At 41.9% G+C, this 21574-nt stretch overlaps 1 protein-coding gene across 7 annotated transcripts in view; it reads right to left on the reverse strand.

Annotated features, from left to right (window-relative positions):
• alg9 (ALG9 alpha-1,2-mannosyltransferase) overlaps positions 1 to 21574 on the reverse strand; it is a 263913-nt gene that overhangs the window by 109667 nt on the left and 132672 nt on the right. For all 7 annotated transcript variants that reach the window (XR_015751977.1, XM_043676654.2, XM_043676652.2 and 4 more), the window contains one exon: positions 14230 to 14360. Coding sequence is in view for 6 of the 7 variants with exons in the window: in XM_043676654.2 (XP_043532589.2) it covers positions 14230 to 14360 (131 nt within the window). In the remaining variant the exon portion in view is untranslated. The remainder of the gene's footprint in view (positions 1 to 14229; positions 14361 to 21574) is intronic.

The raw sequence follows: 21574 nt of genomic DNA on the forward strand, positions 1-21574 counted from the left end.
TAAAAGTCTATTGATGAACAAGAAATCATTGTTGATTGTTGGAAAGATTTGGTTCACACTAATGTCCTTTAGGGACGGAAACTGCCATCCTTACTTGTTCTGGCCTTCACATGACTCCAGACCCACAGCAGTGCAGTTGATACTTAACTGCCCTCTGGGCAATTAGGGACGGGTAATAAATGCTAGCCTAGCCAGCAATGCCCTTGTCTCATGAATGAGTAGGGAAAAAAAACATTTGTACATTTATTTTCAATTCAAAATTCACTGAATGGCTGTTTATCACATCCAGGTTGTAATGATGCCCATTGAGCAAAGGGAAAACAAAGGAACTGACTTGAGTATAATGCAGGACAGTTCACAAAACTCGAAGGAGCTAGCATTTTATTACACACATCAAATACATCTGTCAAACAAATTAGGAGAAAGTGAACACTGCAGATGCTGGAGATCAGAGTCGAAGAGTGTGGTGCTGGAAAAGCACATCCGGTCAGGCAGCATCCGAGGAGCAGGAGAATTGATGTTTTGAGCATAAGCTCTTCGTCAGGAAGAGCTGATGAAGAGCTTTTGCTCGAAACGTCTATTGTCCTGCTCCTCAGATGCTGCCTGACTGGCTGTGCTTTTCCAGCACCACACTGCAAAACAAATGAGCAATGTCACAACGGACATTAGTGGACGGAAAGTTAAGGCAGTGATTTAACCCTTTAAAGGGCTGCAGCAGTCTTTATGTGCACCATCTGTGAAAGCGATACAGCAATATCAACAAGAGATTGGTACAGAATTGAGAGTTCTCTTTAATCCCACCATCTGTTAATCAGCCAAGAGCATTTTAAGTTGATGCCCATTGTTCAGTTGAACATCTGTCTAATTCTGAACACCTGTCTGATTCTGAACATCTGCTCTCAGCTGGGAGGTCCAATTCAACAAGGGAGTTTGAGAGGTGAAAGATGTCCATAAGGCCTATATGGTGCTCTGGGCCACTACGAGAGAAGGAAAGGAATTGCTGGAATGATTAAAAGATTAGGTGGTTCCATTTGGATTCCTCTTGCTGAATTGTTTTGTACATGCTCAGGGAGCTCTCTTTTAATGGGATATGGGTGTCACTGCCTAGGCAATCGCAAACTGCTCAGGTTCAGATTCAGCCACATTGCTGTAGGTATCTGTACCACATTTAAGTCAGACCAGGTAAGGAAAGCGGATTTCTGTCCCTAAAGAGATGAGTAATCCAGGTCTGTTTTTAGGACAATTTACAGGGGGCGTGGTTACTGTTAGGTTAGCTTTTTTATAAATCCCAGATTTATTTTATTGAATTCAAATTTCATCATCTTCCTTGGTGGGATTTGAACCCAAGTCACTATATTATTAAACATGGTTCTCATTTACTAGACAAGTGATATTTCTGCGTTGCCATTGATGCTCCATTCAATGAAGTGCTCTATAACGTAAAAACGTCAATTTGCAATGGGCTTATAATTGGATCAAATTTTGGTTGGTGATCGCAGAGAAAATTGAAAGACTGTTCAATTAGTTTACGTAAACATTTTTTCCAATCCTGATTCCACACCCCCTCCTCCATAATTCAGAAGGAGTTCCTTTGCATGCATTCCAACAGGGGGAATCACTATGCAATGATCAAGAGCAAGCTAAAATTACTCCTCCCTAGCTTGGAGGTGGAGGCACATGCAGCAATCCAGATGAAAGATTAACAGAACACCTTTTACAATCACAGCAGTCACAATGCAATTTACAGCCAATTAAGACCTTTCTGTAGAGTCATCACATTTGAAGTGTTGACAACGTGACAGCTAATTTGTGCAGAGCAAGCTCCTACAACAGCAACATAATAACCAAGTGATCAGTTTTTGGGATGTTGATTTGAGGGACAAATGTCTTAGTAAAACAGGAGGCAATGGAGATCAGAGGAAAGCTCTCTGCTTGATGGAGTCAAATTCAGCACTATAGAAAATGGTTGTGATGGTGAAATTCTATTGTCTTAGCTCCAGGATATCTCTGGAAGAGTTCCCACAGGGCAGTGTCCTACAACCAACCATCTTCAGCTGCTTCATCAATGTCCATTTTCTACTATGAGATCAGAAGTGGAATGTTGACTAATGGTTATTCAATGTTCAGTACCATTCACCACATCACAGATACTGAAGCAGTCCATGTCCAAATACAGCGGTTTGCCCAATATCCAGGTTTTGGGCTGATAAATGGCAAGTAACAAGTGCCAGGCAATGACCATTTCCAACTAGAGAATATCTGCCCATCATTCATGACATTCAATGGTGTTACCATCATTGAATCCCCACGATCAACATCCTGAGGGTTACCATTGATCAGAAAGTGAACTAGACCCACCAAATAAAAAGTATGGCTAGAGAAACAGGTCAGAGGCTAGGAATACGGCAATGAATAACTCACCTCCTGACCCCACCAAATCTTGTCCAACATCTACAAGGCACAAGTCAACAGAGTGATGCAATACTCCTCATTTGCCTGGATGGGTGCTGCTCCAACAACACAAAAAAATCTTGACACCGTCCAGAACAAAACAGACTGCTTGATTGATATCTCATTTGTCACTTTCAACATTCACTCCCTTTACCACCGTCACTCAGTAACAGCAGTGTGTACCATCTACAAGTCACTCACAAAGGCTTCTCAGATAGGACCCACAAAACACATGATCCCCTATCATTTAGAAGGTCCAGGGCAGCAGATACAATGGACACACCATCACCTGCAAATGCCCCTCTAAGCCATGCATCATATTTTGTGGTGTAACATTGTGAATTTCTGAATTGTCGCTGAGTCAAAGTGGTGGAACTCCCTCCCTAACAGCACTGAGAGTGTCACTACACCCTAAGGACCTCAGAAACTGGCTAGGGTAGTTTCCCTATGTTTGCCAGGGAGGTTATTAGGGATGAGTAATACACACTGGCCCTGCCTATTCCCTATGAGCAAAAAAAAGGCCATTGGGTTAACTCCTCGGCTCTTCACCCAAACAGTGCCATGAGATTTTTTACCTCTACTTTAGAGGAAAAAGGGTCTTCAATTAACATCCCATTTGAAACCAGATAACTCTGCAAAGTCAGTGAATCACTGGGACCTTCCAGCCTGTGTAATTCAGAATTGCACCAGCGAATTCTCACTAGCCCATCATTATTTTTCTTTTTCTGTGAATTGCCACAACAGCGTTCCACTTTCACTTGAGTTAATTTTCTTTTGTAGTTGGAAACTTTGCATTTGTAAATGATAACATGCAATCCAAATCACTCGGGGTATAGGTACGTACAAGGCTGTAGAACAGCCAATGTAAACTTTGACAGAAAAGGCAACAAACGTTCTGGAAGCTCACTGATCTAAGATGATAACACAATGATGATAAAACAGCTCATGTGAATCCTGTTATTACATCTTATTTGCAATTTCCAGGATTTAAAGCAGAAGCCTCAGGATCTTGTGACCGGGTGAGATATGGAGACCTGATGCAGGCTAGCATTCACTGCAAGTTATTGTTTTGAGATTCACTAATAACATGATAAACAAAGCATCTATAAGAAATAAAAGCACAATGGTTCTCAAAGCTCTTCACCACTGGGGTTTTCCTGGTAATAATCTCTTAAATTCACTGTTAGAGATTCATTGCTATAATTAATCAGCAACTTAATTATTGCACCCGGAGATCAGTTAGCTCATTTGACAGGATGGCTGGTTTGTGATGTCGAATGATGCAACATCATGGGTTCATTCCCTACACCAGCTGAACCTCTCCTCCTTGCCTGAGGTGTGGTGACCCTCAGGCTAAACCACCACCAGTCATCTCTGTCCAACAGACAGTCTGGCAGGACAATGGCAACTTTACCTTTATCTTTTTAATTATTGCATTACACAACTACCAGATGGCAGAAGGTAAATAGATGTCTCTTGGTCCTTTTGTATCTCTTAATTCCTATTCTTGTAACTTCAGCAATCCTCTTTGGCTCCGTCAACCCTTTCACCAACGATCATGTTTCACCAAAATACTCAACTGATGAAATCCAAGTATTTTAATTACCTTCAATTTAATTACCTAGCAAAAATGATGACAAATGTTCTGTACCAACGTCATAAATTTTTCAACATTTGAGACAGCTCAGAGTAAAACAAGTACAACATTGTCCTCTGCCTTTTGGTTAGAGGGTGATTATAAACTGGAGGTTGGGTTGGAAACTCCTAGAGTTCCAGATTCCGATTTCAATTGCTGCTCAGCACTAAGTAAATTGAACCCCAAACAAAACCAGAAAAAAAAGTTTGCAGATATATACTTCTTACAGTGGTAATGGATATGAACTATAGGTTAAAATGCAGTTCAATGATGAAATTCAAACTCAAACACAAAAATAATCTCAGTGTATCTGATGACAGACAAAAAAAACCATGTGGCTTGGCTGAGTGATCGAGAAATTGGACTTAAAACAGTCCGAAACTGTTGATAAACTTTTCACTTCAAAGCAATCCTTAATCAGCAATTAATTTATTTCTGCACTGTGCAATTGCCATTACATTGCAGAATAAATGACCAGGTTAAAAAGAAATGTAGCAGCACATTTTATGACCTGACTTTGGAAACAATTTCTTTTTGGTTGACTTGCTAACTTTAAAACAAAAGATCTGAAACACCAGCATTTCCAGTGAATGAAGAATACTTGGTTAGAACTGGTCCAATAAGGACACTGTTTGTCACTGGCCACTTGGGTGTTACTTTTCTTTCCGGTGGTGGAACACACACACACATCTGGTTTGGCGCATGAACACTGTATTAATATCATTTCCTTCGCTTGTCGACTGTCTGAAGTTGACCTGTCCTTGTGAGGAAACTAGCATCCCCCATGTCTCAGTGATACGGTTACCAGCACTGGATGGACACGTCTTCTTGGAGTTGTCGTATGATCTGCCTTCAATGCCTCTCCCAGTTTAATAGCGATTCTCTTCTCCATGAATCTCCAATATTCTTATTCCAAATAAATGTTCAAAGAGAATCACAGAATTGTAGATTTATTATGGTGCAGGAGGAGGTCATTCGGTCGATCGTGACTGCACAAGCTATATTATCTAGTGACTGTTGCCTGGCTTTTCCCCATATCCCTGCATACTATTTCTATTCGACAAAAAAACCAATAGTGTCTCCCTTGAATCTGCCTCTACCATTTTTCCAGGCAATGCATCCCATACTGTAACTACTTGCCAAATGAATAACCTTCTTTGCACCATCTCTGTGTATCCATGCCCTCTCATCAGGGAATGAACACAAATGCATAATTCTTTAAATACAGCTGGGACTTTTCTCCCCATTTGCTTGCAGCACTGTCCTAGATATTGAATCTTAATACTTGGAGCCTCCGGGACAATGCTGTAAAGTTGGTAACCATACTCCAATATCCGTTTTTGAAGAGCAGTAGAGTTGCTTAAGGCTATCAATTTGCTTAAGGATATCAATTTAATTTCCGGTCTAAACAATGGAAAAAAAACCTCCATGACTTCAGATGTTTATATTGACTACAGAGGTACCAATGCATCTTGAATGTCATGTGCAAACGAGATTACTGGGGTGCATCCCCATTTTTTTGAAAAACCTAGATGCAGGGCTCTGGTCCAAGCTGCAGGGCAACTTGAAACCCAAAAGAATCATGTGAAAGAAAACTAGAAGCATGAATAGGTCATGATGCCAGGTTTGGGTTATAAAAGCCTTTAAATTGTAGGAGGAAGACAATATGTGGGAAAGTAAAGAGTCCCGTACCTGAAGCAGAAACGCACAACAGGCTTGTCAACATTAGAAAACCGCATTAGTAGGCTGGCTCCTGTTGTGACAGATGCGACAATGTGACTAGGTAAGTGCCCTTTTAAACTGATCAAAGCAAAATGGAGAGGGACAACAACCACTGAAGATTGGCATCAAACATGTTAAATACTAGTTCAAAGAGGTTTATAATGAGACCTAACCAATGGAAACAAACTAAATATACCCAATGCTGTTTGTGGCATCAAGACTCTCATTGTGATCTGACTGCCTTGGGTGCTTCTAAAGTTTGGATGCTGACAGGGGACAGTTACACATGCATTATGACATTAAACATGGTTCGAGCAACAAACAGCCCCAATCTATCCTTTTCACCCCACCAAACCCTGCCTCATTAGTCTCTGCACCCCCAACCTGCCCAAGTAGAACAGTGCAACGGAATATGCACGAAACTCACAAACTTACTGTCGAACATTCTTGCTGATATTGACAAGGAAGATGCTGTATTCCCTTGTGGTAGGTATTTGGAACTGGGTGGGGTGGGGGAAGGGCATATTTTCAAAGAAAGGGGTTTTCCCTTTAAGACAGGAATGAGGAGGCCTTTCTGCTCTCTAGAGTGCCATAGAGTCATACAGCATGGAAACAGACCTGTTGGTCCAACTAGTCTACACTGACCATGTCCTCAAACTAAACTAGCCCCACTTGTCTGCATTTGGCCCATATCCCTCCAAACCTTTCCTATTCATTTACTTATCAAAATGTCTTTTAAATGTTGTGACTGCACCTGTATCAACCAATTCCTCAGGCAGTTCATTCCACACATGAACCACATTCTGTAAAAAAAACAGTTGCCCCATATGTCCTTTTTAAAACTTTCTCCTCTCATCTTAAAAATATGTCCTCCATTTTGAACTCTCCCACACTGGGAAAAAGACACTCGCTATTTACATTATCTATGCCCCTCACAATTTTATGGCCTCTATAAGATCACACCTCCACCTTCTATCTTGTAGTGAAAGTCCCAGTCTAACCAGCCGATTTTAATAACTCGAACCCTCCATTTCTGGCAGTATCCTGGTAAATCATTTCTGAACCCTCTCCAGTTTAATAATATCCGTCCAAAAGCAGGGCCACCAGAACTACACAGAGCTTGGAATTCTTTTACCCAGTGAACAGCTCAAACTGAATATATTCAAGGCTGAATTAGACAAAATTTTGATTGACAAGGAAATCGATGGTGGTGAATGGTAGGTGAGTCGGGGAGGCAGGAATTGGGTGCATATTGGATCAGCCATGTTCACACTGATTGGTGGAACAGGCTATTCCTGTTCCTATTTCTCATGTTCATACGTTCTCATGGAACACCTTTTGTAATGTTAGAATGCCCCAAAGTGCTTTACAGCTAATGCAGCATTTGCCGAATGTGGTTAACATTGCAGCTTGGGTAAAAGGATATGTTCAATATTATTCCCTCATTCAAATGGAACTGGGTTCACTGGAATTAGTTTGAGAGTGTAACTGATTACAGTACAAGAGGAGACAATCAGTCTGGAGTTCACCACAGTTAATCAGAGCTGAGGCGAAACAAGTTGAGAATGTCTTGTGGATCAATAAACTTTGCTGACGTCCAATGGATGCATTAACTTTAAAACTGTGCTTTTTAATGCGTGTTGATGGAAATGTGCTAAATTAGCATCAAGCAATTCATGACGTGCATCCATACTTAGTGATCTGGCAAGTGACTGCAAAAGCTGAATGACGTCACCAAATAAGGCAGTCAGGCTTGTGCTGGAGTTCTGCTGCATCAAACACCTTCCGGCACATCAGATAGCTGTGCTGTGGTTCGAGTAAGGCACAGATGGTTTTAGCTGACTGTACTGCCACGAGGAACTGGAGCAGACATTGCTTTCAGCTTTTTTGAACCTTGATGACTCTGTGCTCCATTAAGACAGGTTAATGCACTGAACTGCTTGCATTTCCCTCTGACTACTATAGTACTCTTTTCAGAGAGAGTTCAGATTAGTCACATTTGACCAATGCATATTGAAACTTTACAGTCTATGAACAGGAAAATTTATAAACACTTAAAATTATAAAACAGGAAGCGCTAGAAATTGTTTGACACAAACCACAAAACCTTTCTCTGTTCTTTTTACAAACATACTTTAATTCTTTTTGACCCAACATCAACATTTGGACAATGTTGGCAAGTTAACCTTGCCTTTCCCTCTCTGGTGCTGCAGATATAGCAGCAAGATTTCTAGCGATTGCTCGTGTGGATTGGTGAACTATATCAGAAGGCATTAGCCATCAGGCAGGATTTACAGCTTCCGTTTTCTGAGTTAGTGAACCAAACTCGTAGCAGCTTTGATTTCAATGACATCAGTGTAATGTCACAAGTTGTAATGGTAAGATTTAAACTCTCACTTTCGGAGTTCAATCATTGCAAGCACCTTTAACTATCACAGCCTAATGAACTGCAGATCAGGTTTTTCCTGCTGATTAATATAATTCATGGCTAATAGTTGCCATCTTTTCTCACAGAAAGACAAACAGTTTAACATCATGTTGTGCATCAAATAGGTGGCAGAAAAATGTTTTGTTTTGATTGTTTTCTTTGTAAATATATCAATAATACATAAGGATTTGGGAATGAAAAATGTTATCAACTGTGAACAGGACAATATATAAATGTTCAAACTTATAAAAGTAGAAAGGATGGAACTTGACAGTCTACATGGAGCTCTATACTGATGAATGAATGAATTCTGACAAATTTTCCTTATTTGAAAATATTGCGATATACAGATAATGTTCACCAGAAGGCCAAGTAGTTTAAACCAAATCTCTAACCTTCTGCTTGTAGATCAGCTACAAATGATAGGGTTAACACATGAACCCTCTGTCATAGGTAATATTAATTGACAGCAATTTAAAACATGACCCCTGAAAGCTATATTCACAACACATCACAACAGAAGAAAATTTGTTTGCGGCTCTCTACCAACAATTACAAGGATCACATGCAATATAACTTGTAAATCTTGGGCCTCTTCAAAGGACTGATTACCAAATAAAGTTCATCATGAAATCTTATAAAGAGGAGTTAGAACAAGCCATCCAAAAGCTTAGTCAAATAAGTAGATTTTAAGGCACGTTTTGAAGGTTAAGAGAAGCTGAGAAATTTGGAGAGGGGATTTAGAGCTCAGGACCTAGGTAGCTGGATGCAATCAATTTCTCTGTGGTCCTTGTACCTGCTCCATTGTGATCATGATCTTCCTGGGTGACTGGGTGGCTGCTTTGCAATGCAGAGTGACACCAACTCTGTGAGTTCGATTCTCAAACCAGCTGAAGTAATCCAGGAAGACCCCAGCTTCTCAAATGTGCTTTAGGGGTGGTGACCCTTGGTTTAATGAGTCCTCTGGGACTATGGTGACTTTCACTTCCTCAATTATAATGTATAGTAGCAAGGCTGGCTGCCCCTTCACCCAGAAAACACAGGAAATACTTTAGAAAAAAAAACCTTGTTGTCAAACTTTTACAAAGCTGGTGAAGGAAGAGCTCAGTATTTACTATTACTGCAGAAAAAGTTCCTTTTCTGGTCAGCAGATTTTACTTTTTAAAATAACATTTAAAGAAAAAAAAACATTCATTCTTATAAAGGAATGAGGGGAACTTATAAAGCCTTGCAAACATTTTACAGAAATACTGGAGCACCACTCAGACCATTGCAGTGAAGTGTGGCGAAGTATTAATGCACTTACAAGGGGCATCATGGTAGCCCACAAACCCACCAACACACTAAAACAGCAGCTAATGAACTGGAAAGACCCTATACAGACAACAAGCAAAACTAATGTCATTTACAAAATACCGTGCAAGGACTGTAACAAACACTACATTGGACAAACAAGCAGAAAACTAGCCACCAGGATACATGAACATCAACTAGCCACAAAACAACATGACCCTCTCTCACGAGTATCCTTACATATGGATGAGGAAGGACACCACTTCGACTGGGACAACACATCCATTCTAGGACAAGCCAAACAGAGACATGCACAAGAATTTCTAGAAGCATGGCATTCCAAACGGAACTCTATCAACAAACACATCGAGTTAGACCCCATCTACCACCCCCTGAGAAAAAGAACAGGAAATGACATCACCACAGGAAATGATACCACAACATGAAATGACATCACCAACCCAAAGACACTCAAACATATAAATAGAAAGCAGGAATTATCAACAGTGCTTTGCCCAGAGGCTCACTGAAGATGTTACCTAGTAGGGTGACATGAACCTTCCAGCTCAATGAGCAAACCTACATCCAGAACCTCAACCTGAGCTAGAAATCTTCTCAAAACTCACATTTAATGCCTGTCTCTTCAGCAGTCTCTTTTTTTGTTACAATTATTCCCCTCGACCCTTTAATTATCTATTCACAAACAGACATATTAAGACAGGTAAGTAAAGGTAAGTAAAACATGTTGGTTTTAAGATAAAACTGAAAGGATGAGCGAGAAGTGCTTGAAAATTCAAAAACTACTGTGTTGCTGACCAATGAGCACAGTTTAACATGACCTGGTGTGAATTAGAACACAGGAGGCAAAATCTGGAGACTTGCAAGACTTGAGAGCTGGTGTAGAATTCTCCCTTAATGTCTTGGAGGAGTTTACAGCCAACTGGTGCAAGAACACGCTCTTCAACAGCTCCCTCCCAATCCACGACTTCCCCCACCACCAAGAAGGACAAGGTCAGCATGGGAACATTGACATTTGCAAGGCCCCCACTCCCAGCAGCACCACCACCAGCACCACAGTCACAAACAGTCCAGCTGTGGAGATATGTCATCATTCCTTCATTGCTGCTGGGTCAAGCTCCCAGAAGTTCCTCCCTAAGAGAAGTGTGTCTCCTCACCTCATAAACTCCAAATGTTCAAGGAAGCAGTTTACCACCACCTTCCTTAGGGAAACTAGAAAGGAGAAAACAATTCCTGGTGTACTTAGTGACACCCACATTCCAAGAATGGACAAAAAAAGGACATCAGGGAAAATAGACAGTTCAAATATTTCCAAAAGAGAGGTTCCTGCTGTCCCAAAGGGGAAAAAAAATGATGTATGGAAATTACTGTTTTCCTTGTCAAACTCAGTCCGCTGAATTTATCAGGGACAATTATAGAAAGCTAATTGTAAATGTTACCGAGAGTAAGAAAAAAGGTAAACAGGCAATATGTTGAGAGACCAAAGGGATGCTTTAACAAAGCTTCTGCCTCTGAGGGCCTAGGTTGCTACCTGGGATATTCCACTCAGGTTGAAAAAGGCACTCCATTTTTACTTCCCTCAAGGACACTCTTACTGAAGCCTCTTGTGCAGTGCTTCTTGCTGAATGTTTTGCTTGATGAGTGAATTAAATGGAATTAAATGGAATTAAAGTACAAGGGAATTAAATGGAAAGTCTACAAACAGAATAAAACAGCTGGTTTACACTTGACAACCACTTAATTATCGAGTCTGAAGTTTAGCATTAAACAGGAATGCTTTCATCTGTGCTGGGAATACCAGCATTTACCATTTACACTGCAATTTTACATGACACTCTGATTGACCAGTATGGAGTTTCAGAAAGACTTGACTGCCTTTCCAATTCTGTTTGCCATTCATGGTGATGGCACCAAAAGAACTGGAATAGTCATCAAAGGAAAAGGCAAAGGACAGGTTGGCGGTAGTACTGGGGAACAGTCATGTGAGATGGCAGAGCAATAGGAAGGTTCCAATAACTTGAGCACAAATCCTAGGTTGACACTCCAGATCAATACAGTGGGAGTGCTGCACATTGTTGGATGTGCTACCCTTTGACATCGATGTTATAGAAACAAGTTGCAGCGTTATGGGAAAGGGCAGGAGGTTGGCACGAAGTTAAAATGCTCAAAGAGCCCATGCAGACACAATGGACTGAAAGTCCTCTTTCTGCACCGTGACAATTCTGAGACTGTCAAACCAAGGTCCTGTCTGCCCTCAGGTCAATGTTGAAGATCCCATTGCCCTGTGTCCTGGCCAACATGACTAAGAGACATTTTTGATCACATTCCTTGTTGACTGAAAATGTGTTGCTGCATTTTCTACATTACAACAGTTACTAGACTTCAATAGGTGGTTAATTGCTTAGAAATGCTTTAAGATCACGACTGGCATCATACAAATGTAAATGTTATTGCTTTTGATCTAAAGTTGGACTGAGAGTGGGGATTGCAAACATGGAACTGCAGGAGAGGCATTAGCTCAAGAGAAAGAGATTAAGAGAATCAATGGTCGCAGTCAACAAGGATTACAATTTCATTTGGATCCCAGCAGGAATCAGTATATATACCAGTGAGGATTGTGAATGCCTGGAATATAATTATTGTCACCTTCATTCCTTCCTGGACTTCAATTTCCCATTGAAATGGATGAGCATTTTTGAGTTAAGTTTTACAACATCGCCGTTTCCCACTAAGCACCCAGCAACAAAACCGGATTACACTTCAAGGAAGAAATGCTTAATTTTGCATCACATCAGCAAGATTTCTTCGACTGCATTGCTTAAAATATGCATCGGAAATCAGTACATCGTGGCTGTGGCTAAATTTCCTGCAGGTATTTAGTACAAGGACATTGCAAACTCTAGCAACAAGGTCTCAGGCTCTGTAAATTGCACCATGGTTCTAACTGATTTACAATCTCAGGAAGTTGGCCCCTCCATTGTGATGGGGATTTGCATCACTTCCTTTTAAAGCAGCCTGCTGCTTTCTCCATTCTGGTGCAGATTGAGCTTGATGTAGCAGGGCTCAGAGTACAGCCAAGGGCCCTCTGTGTAACCAGCTCTCCTCGCGGCCCCACGTTCTCAATCCATGGGCAGCCTGTAGCCATTTAATAGGTCCAGGCAGTGGGCTGTGCAGGGGGTCATAGTGTCTGACTGTTGTCCTTCCTCACCATTACATCCACATTTCTGTATCTGTTGACAGAATCCTGTGTGTCCACCAGAAAGATATCAGCCTTTAGAAATCTCCCGGAGGACTCAACATTGAGTTCTCTAATTCCAAATAGCCTCCCTTCCCATCCCCCTGAATCCCTTCCCAGTCCCTCCCCCTCCCTTCCATTCCATTCCTCTGACCAACCCTTCCTTCCAGCTACCAACCGGATTCTTTCCTCCCATCGACCAACCAGGTCATACCCTACCTGTGTTCACCTAGCACTACCTCTCAAACCCACCCATCTCCCCACCCCCTTATCTGCAGCTCCCTCTACTCCCATCCTGGTCCTGAAGAAGGGTTACACCCAAAATGTTGACTTCTCCTGATGCTTGCTGTGTTCTTCCAGCCTCCTACTTGTCTACTTTAGAGACTGGTGGGCATTGGAGGGGTTGGGGTGCACTGTCACCCCAAACAAGGTTATTTTGATTTGTTAAGTTTCCAGTCTTTAAGGTTCCCTTAACCATTTGTTGCTCCTGTTACAATTCCCCACCGGAGCTATTCAATCTGTTCAAGCATTGTCACCAGCCTCTCTTTCATCTCTCACCTGTCCAAATTTCACTGGGAGTTAGAGAAGCTGGAGCAAAGTGCTTCACCCTCTCATTCCACCTCCTCCCCCGTTCCTCCGGATGTAGAAGGCTAGTAAATTTAAGATCAGGCCTCAATGAGATTGCCAATCTCCAATACAACACAGTTAAAATCAACATTACCTCATGAGATATAATGGATGAGACATTTCATTGGATTAAAACACCCTGAAGACAATACCTGGTTAGCCCATTATTGAGGTAAACACCCTTACAACAAAAGAAAGATTATTTTTGCTGTGGCATCCTGTTGCCGGTGCAAATGTAGCAAAATATTAGTCAACTGAGAGAATATGCCACAGAAGTGTTTATGTAATAGAGAACAGATTTATTCGACAGTAAATTAGAAACAATCGCTTGAAACCAATCAGGGTTACCAACAATGAAGCATGTCAAAGCAATATTCACCTAAATCTATGGTTAACTTGGTTTGAGACGATGACAATTAGAAACAGTTGACAGGCTTAAAGTCCATTGAATGCACTAAAACACAGACAGTATATCTAATAACGGGAGACTTGGAAACCACAATGCATTTTTATTGCTTAGGATTAGGAGGGGCGATCTGGTACTGATCAGAAACTGGCCTTTTCACTGCCTCTGAGGTTTATTGTTCAAATTCTGTGTTACTTGGACAGCAGTTTGCACGGTATGCACAAATGTAGGAAACCAAGCCAATTCTCACATGATGTCAAGTCTAATTACTTGCCCTACTTATCAAAATTTTACTTATGCTGTGAAGATAATAGTTGCCACTGACACTGAAAATCAGTTATTAGACTCAAAATTCCACCGTTAAGACGTCCATTAGCAAAACTGTTGCATTGTTTAAAAGACTCGCAGCTTACCTTGTGACATCTAAGAATGGTTTGTAAGCTATGATCATCCAGTCTTCTTTATTCGCAGAATACCTTGGCTCACGATGCGTCTCTACTTCTCTATCAAGGTCGACCAAATAATTACACTGTTTGATGTCAACCTGAGAAGATCAAGTTAAAATACACTTTAATAAGTTTTATGATCTTGCAATGGTTAATAGAAAAATGTAATTCTCGCTTGATCCCAGCTCTGTGCCACAGTTAAAGGGAAGCCTAGAGAATCCGTGATATGCTGTTTTACATCTATCTCTCACCCTTCTGCAGCTGAAAGCCCATTAATGAACTTGCTCGTAACATTGGTAAGATAAAGTATTACATTTACGACTCTAATTCCATTTTATTACAACTTACTTTAAAAAATGAAATTAATTACTTTTGTTTTATTCTTGCATGGGATGTGGGTGTCACTAGCAATGCCTGCATTTATGGTCCATCTCTAACCATCATCAAACTAAATCACTGTCTAGGCCATTTGAGAGGACAGTTAAGAGCCAACTACATTGCTGTGGGTCTGGAGTCACCTATAAGTTACACTCGGTGAGAACAGCAGATTTTTTTCCCCCTAAAGGATTTTTGTGAATTGATGGATTTTTACAAGTCAAAGATAGAGATCAGCTTTCTGCTCCAGATTTATTGAATGAAGTTAAATTCCATCAGCTGCCATGATGGATTTGAACACATGACCCCAGAGCATTAGACAAGACCTTTGCAATACTAGCCCAGTGACATTACTACTGCACCACCAGCTCCACTTGTTACATCATAAGTTATATTCAGTAAATAACAAAGTTTGTGAGAAGATTTGTAGCTCGGGTGCTCGTTGCTGTGGTTCTGTTCGCCGAGCTGGAAGTTTTTGTTGCAAACGTTTCGTCCCCTGTCTAGGTGACATTCTCAGTGCTTGGGAGCCTCCTGTGAAGCGCTTCTGTGGTGTTTCCTCCGGCATTTATAGTGGCCTGTCCCTGCCGCTTCCGGTTGTCAGTTTCAGCTGTCCGCTGTAGTGGCCGGTATATTGGGTCCAGGTCGATGTGTTTGTTGATAGAGTTTGTGGATGAGTGCCATGCTTCTAGGAATTCCCTGGCTGTTCTTTGTTTGGCTTGCCCTATAATGGTAGTGTTGTCCCAGTCAAATTCATGTTGCTTGTCGTCTGCGTGTGTGGCTACTAGGGATAGCTGGTCGTGTCGTTTCGTGGCTAGTTGATGTTCGTGGATGCGGATCGTTAGCTGTCTTCCTGTTTGTCCTATATAGTGTTTTGTCCAGTCCTTGCATGGGAGTTTGTACACTACATTAGTTTTGCTCATGCTGGGTATCGGGTCCTTCGTTCTGGTGAGTTGTTGTCTGAGTGTGGCTGTTGGTTTGTGTGCTGTTATAAGTCCTAGTGGTCGCAGTAGTCTGGCTGTCATTTCAGAGATGTTCTTGATGTATGGTAGTGTGGCTAGTCCTTTGGTTGCGGCATGTCCTCGTTCCGTTGTCTTTCCCTTAGACATCTGTTGATGAAATTGCGCGGGTATCCGTTTTTGGCGAATACCTTGTACAGGTGTTCCTCTTCCTCTTTTTGCAGTTCTGGTGTGCTGCAGTGTGTTGTGGCCCTTTTGAATAGTGTCTTGATGCAACTTCATTTGTGTGTATTGGGGTGGTTGCTTTCATAGTTCAGGACTTGGTCTGTGTGTGTGGCTTTCCTGTGTACCTTAGTGGTGAATTCTCCGTTTGGTGTTCTCTGTACCCTCATGTCTAGGAATGGGAGTTGGCTATCCTTTTCTTCCTCTCTCGTGAATCGGATTCCTGTGAGTGTGGAGTTGATGATCTGGTGTGTTTTCTCTATTTCTGTGTTTTTAATGATTACAAAGGTGTCATCAACGCATCTGACCCAGAGTTTGGGTTGAATTTGTGGTAAGACTGTTTGTTCTAACCTTTGCATTATTGCTTCTGCTATGAGTCCCGAGATCGGTGAGCCCATGGGTGTTCCGTTGATTTGTTCGTATATCTGGTTGTTGAATGTGAAGTGTGTTGTGAGGCACAAGTCCAGTAGTTTAAGTATGCCATCTTTGTTGATGGGTTCAACATCCTGTTGTCTGTTCAGCAGGTTGGCTATTGTTTCTCTGGCTAGGGCTTTGTCAATAGAGGTGAACAGTGCCGTTACGTCGAATGAGACCATGGTGTATATTTCTGATGATGTCCAAGAATTCCTGTGTTGATTGTATAGACTGTCTGGATCCGCTGATCAGGTGTTTCAGTTTCTGCTGTAGTTCTTTAGCCAGTTTGTGTGATGGTGTCCCTGGTAGTGATACGATGGGTCTGAGTGGGATGTCTGGTTTGTGCAGTTTACGTAATACATAGAATCTGGGGGTGTTGTTGCTTTCAGGTTTCATTCTTTGTAGGTCAAACCTGGTTATCTGTCTGTTTTTTTGTAGGTTCCTCAGTGTGTTGTTTATCCTATTGGTGAGCTGTGAGGTGGGGTCAAACTCCCTCTTTTGGTAGGTGTTAGTAGCTGCAAGTAGTTGTTGTGCTTTTTGGATGTACTCTGCTTTGTCCAGGATGACCGTCATTCTGCCTTTGTCTGCTGGTAGTATGATTATGTTCTTATCGTTTCTTAGTGATTTTAGTGCTTCCCTCTCCTTGGTGTTGAGGTTATGTGTTTGTCTTTTCCTTGTTATCAGGGGTATGATACTTTGTCTCACTGTTTGTTGTGTCTCTCTGAAATGACAGCCAGACTACTACGACCACTAGGACTCATAACAGCACACAAACCAACAGCCACACTCAGACAACAACTCACCAGAACGAAGGACCCGATACCCAGCATGAGCAAAACTAATGTAGTGTTTAAAATCCCATGCAAGGACTGCACAAAACACTATATAGGACAAACAGGAAGACAGCTAACGATCCGCATCCACGAACATCAACTAGCCACAAAACGACACGACCAGCTATCCCTAGTAGCCACACACGCAGACGACAAGCAACATGAATTTGACTGGGACAACACTACCATTATAGGGCAAGCCAAACAAAGAACAGCCAGGGAATTCCTAGAAGCATGGCACTCATCCACAAACTCCATCAACAAACACATCGACCTGGACCCAATATACCGGCCACTACAGCGGACAGCTGAAACTGACAACCGGAAGCGGCAGGGACAGGCCACTATAAATGCCGGAGGAAACACCACAGAAGCGCTTCACAGGAGGCTCCCAAGCACTGAGGATGTCACCTAGACAGGGGACGAAACGTTTGCAACAAAAACTTCCAGCTCGGCGAACAGAACCACATCAGCAAATAACACTTTGAACTCAAGTCCACAAGACCAAATCATATAGGAGCAGAATTGGGCCATTCGGCCCATCGAGTCTGCTCTGCCATTCAATCATGGCTGATATGTTTCTCAACCCCATTCTCCAGCCTTTTCACCATAACGCCTGAACCCCAAAGCACTTCAGATTCCAGATCCAACAAGAACTTGAGCATATACTCAAGACCAACTCTTTGAAACAGTGCATTGACAAAGATGACGTTTTCTGAATGCACAATAAACCAAAGCGTATTTTATGGCTTGGTGACAAATATTGTCTGGTAATTCCTCTGTGAAATATCTTGGAATATTTTATTACAAACAAAGTGCAACACAGATGGAAGTTTGGAAGTTGATGCTGTTGAGATTGCTAGATACACATGAATACAGATCTTGAAGCCAGGATGAAATTGAGAAATTTCAATTGACTATATCAGCACGGAATTTCACAGATTTTATCAGCATTTACATAGATAGACCAGAGAAGCTTGGACTGCTCCCCTTGCAAAAAAAAAGAACAAAGAGTTATTCAAAACCATGAGTAGTCTAGAAAGAAATTGTTCCTATTTGTGGAAAGGTTGGGAACCTGAGGGCACTGGCGTAAGGTGACTGGCAAAAGAAGCAATGATGACATGCAGTAAAGCACTTAGAGTCAGAGAGTCCTACAGCACGGAGACAGGCCCTTTGGCCCAAACTGGTCCATGCCGACCAAAATAACCATCCACACTAACCCCATTTCCCTGCACTTGGCCCATATCCTTTTGATCCTTTCCTATCCATGTATCTGTCCAAATGCCTTTTAAATGTTGTTTATGTACCCGCCTCAACCACTTCCACTGGCAGCTCAGTCCATATCCATCCTACCCTTTGTTTAAAAATGTTGCATCTCAGGTTCCCTTTTATTCTTTCCCCTCCAAACTTAAACTGATGCCCTCTAGTCCTTGATTACCTAATTCTGGGAAAAAAATTGAATGCATTCACCCCATCCATGCCTCTCAGGATCTATAAGACCCCCCTCAGTCTCCTATGCTCTAAAGAAAAAGGTTCTATCGTGTCTAACCTCTCCCTATAACACGGATCCTTGAGTCGTGGTAACATTCTTGTAAATTTCTTCATCATAGAAACCCTACAGTGTGGAAACAGGCCATTTGACCCAACAGGCCCACACCGACTCTCCAAAGAGTAACCCACCCAGACGGATTCCCCTACCCTGACTAATGCGCCTAACTGACACTTCAGGAATTTAGCATGGCCAATTCACCTAACGTGCACATCTTTGGATTGTGGGAGGAAACTGGGGCACACAGAGGAAACCCATGCAGACATGGGGAGAATGCACAAACTCAACACAGACAGTTGCCCGAGGATGGAATCGAACCAGGGTCCCTGGTGCTGTGATGCAGCAGTGCTAACCACTGAGCTGCCCATCTTCTGCTGATCTTTCCCAGCTGATCAAGGTCCTGCTGCAATTTCTGATAATCTTCCCTTTTTTTAAAGCAGTGAATGGTTAGGGTTCAGAATGCACTGCCTAGAAAAAAACGTAAAGTTAGGTAAATCTCTGGGATCTGATCAAGTGTATCCCAGGACTTTGTGGGAAGCTAAGGAAGAAATTGCGAGCCCTCTAGCAGAGATATTTGTATCATTTACAGTCACGGGTGAGGTACCAAAGGACTGGAGGATGGCTAATATTGTGCCTTTGTCTAAGAAAGGCTGTAGGGGGAAGCCTGGGAAGTATAGACCTGTGAATCTGGCATCAGTAGTGGGTAAGTTGTTGGAGGGGATTCTGAGAGATAATATTTACGTGCATTTGGAGAGGTAAGGACTGATTAATGATAGTCAGCTTGGCTTTGTGCATGAGAAATCATGTCTCACAAACTTGATTTTTTTGAGGATATAATCAAAAAGATTGATGAGGACAGAGCGGTGGACTTTAGTCTTTGACAAGGTTCTGCATGGTAGACTGGCTAGTAAAGTTCGATCACATGCGATTCAGGGAGCGTTTGCCAATTGGATACAAAATTGGCATGACAGTCGAAGACACAGGGTGGTGGTGGAAGATTGTTTTTAGACTGGAGGCCTGTGACCAGGAGTGTTCCACAGGCATCAGTGCTGGGTCTATTGTTGTTTGTAATTTATATAAAGGATTTGGATGAGAATTTAAAAGGCATGGTTAGTAAGTTTGTGGATAACACCAAAATTAGTGGTATAGTCAAAAGTGAAGAAAGTTATCTAAGATTAGAAAGAGATATGATCAATTGGGCCAATGGGCTAAGGATTGACAGATGGAGTTTAATTTGGGATAAATGTGAGGTATAGCATTTTGTAAAAATGAAGAAGGGCAGGACTTATACAGTTTATAGTAGGTCCCTGAGTAGTGTTCAACTAGGTGGAAGTGGGTACTGCAGATGCTGGAGATTAGAGTCAAGATTAGAGTGGTGCTGGAAAAGCACAGCAGGTCAGGCAGCATCCAAGGAACAGGAAATTCCTGATGGAAGGGCTTTTGCCCAAAACACCGATTTTCCTGCCCCTCGGATGCTGCCTGATCTGCTGTGCTTTTCCAGCATAATTCTAATCTTGACCCTGAGTAGTGTTGTCAAACAGACAAACCAAGGGTTCAGGTACATGATTCTTTGAACGTTGTGTCACAGGTAGGCAGGGTGGTTAAGAAGGTATTCAGCACACTTGCCTTCCTTGCTCAGAGTGTGGGAGTTGAGACCTCATGTTGAGGTTGTACAGGACATTGATGAGGAGAAAGTGAGGACTGCAGATGCTGGAGATCAGAGCTGAAAATGTGTTGCTGGAAAAGCGCAGCAGGTCAGGCAGCATCCAAGGAGCAGGAGAATCAACGTTTCGGGCATGAGCCCTTCTTCAGGAATCTTCAGGACATTGGTGAGGCCACTTTTGGAGTACTGTATGCAATTTTGGTTGCCCTACCAGAGGAAGGATATTATTAAATTGGAGAGGGCTCAGAAAAGATTTACCAGAATGTTGCTGGGAGGGTCTGAGTTATAACGAGAGGTTGGATAGGCTGGGACTTTTTTCACTGAAGCATAGGAGTTTGAGTCGTGATCTTATGGAGGTTTCTAAAATCATGAGCTGAATAACAAAGATCTTTTCTGTACGGCGGGGGAGTTTAAAATTAAGGGGCGTATTTTTAAGACAAGAGGAGAAAGATTTAAAGGGGATCTGAGCGGCAAGTTTTTCACACAGGAATGTGTGAAATAACTTGCCAGAAGAAATGGCGGATGCAGGTACAGTTACGATGCTTAGAAGACATTGGATAGGTACATGAATAGGAAAGATTTGGAGGGAGATGGGCCAAAAGCAGGAAAGTTTACTTTGGTCAGCGTGGATGAGCTGGACTGAAGGGTCTGTTTCTGTGCAGCATGACTCTATGACTGTATGGGGTGGGCATGTTTAATCATGCTTTTCAAACCAGGATCGATAACTATCCAAAGAGAAGAGACCAGTAGGGCTACAGGGAAAAGAAACAGGGGTGGGACTAGCTGTGTTGTTCTTGCGGGAAGTTGACAATGGATTGAACAGACTCAGTGGCCTGCAGCTGTGCTGTAACCATTCTGTGATTCTATATAATCAGATAATTGCCACAGTTTCACCATGCATTGATCATCTGAAGGTGATGGTTTATCAATTTTGGTTGCACCACACAACAGAAAAAAAAAATTAATGTGTGAAGCACCATTTACCTCTCTCTCAAATTGTACAGAAAAACCTACAAGATGGAAATACATGTAAAACTATATTTAACAATAGCTAACAATAGTACAAGCCATCATCAGTGACACTGTCCATTTCCTTTTCTCTTCCTAGATATTGTCCAGTGTTTCTCCTCATTTTCTGACTTTCCACTCCCCAGTGGGGATCTAGAACTTTCAAGGAAGAGTGTAGGAGAAGAATAAATGAGAATGTTGGGAAGAAAAATGGGAGAGCAATAAAATTTAAGGACTGTTTTCCTGTTTCAATGTGATAAGGCCCTTACTTGTTCAGGTCAATGATGTTCAT

This window comes from Chiloscyllium plagiosum, unplaced genomic scaffold (genome assembly GCF_037043375.1).
Source record: "Chiloscyllium plagiosum isolate Xiang-an unplaced genomic scaffold, Cpla_swu_hap1 HiC_scaffold_29, whole genome shotgun sequence".
NCBI lineage: Eukaryota > Metazoa > Chordata > Chondrichthyes > Orectolobiformes > Hemiscylliidae > Chiloscyllium > Chiloscyllium plagiosum.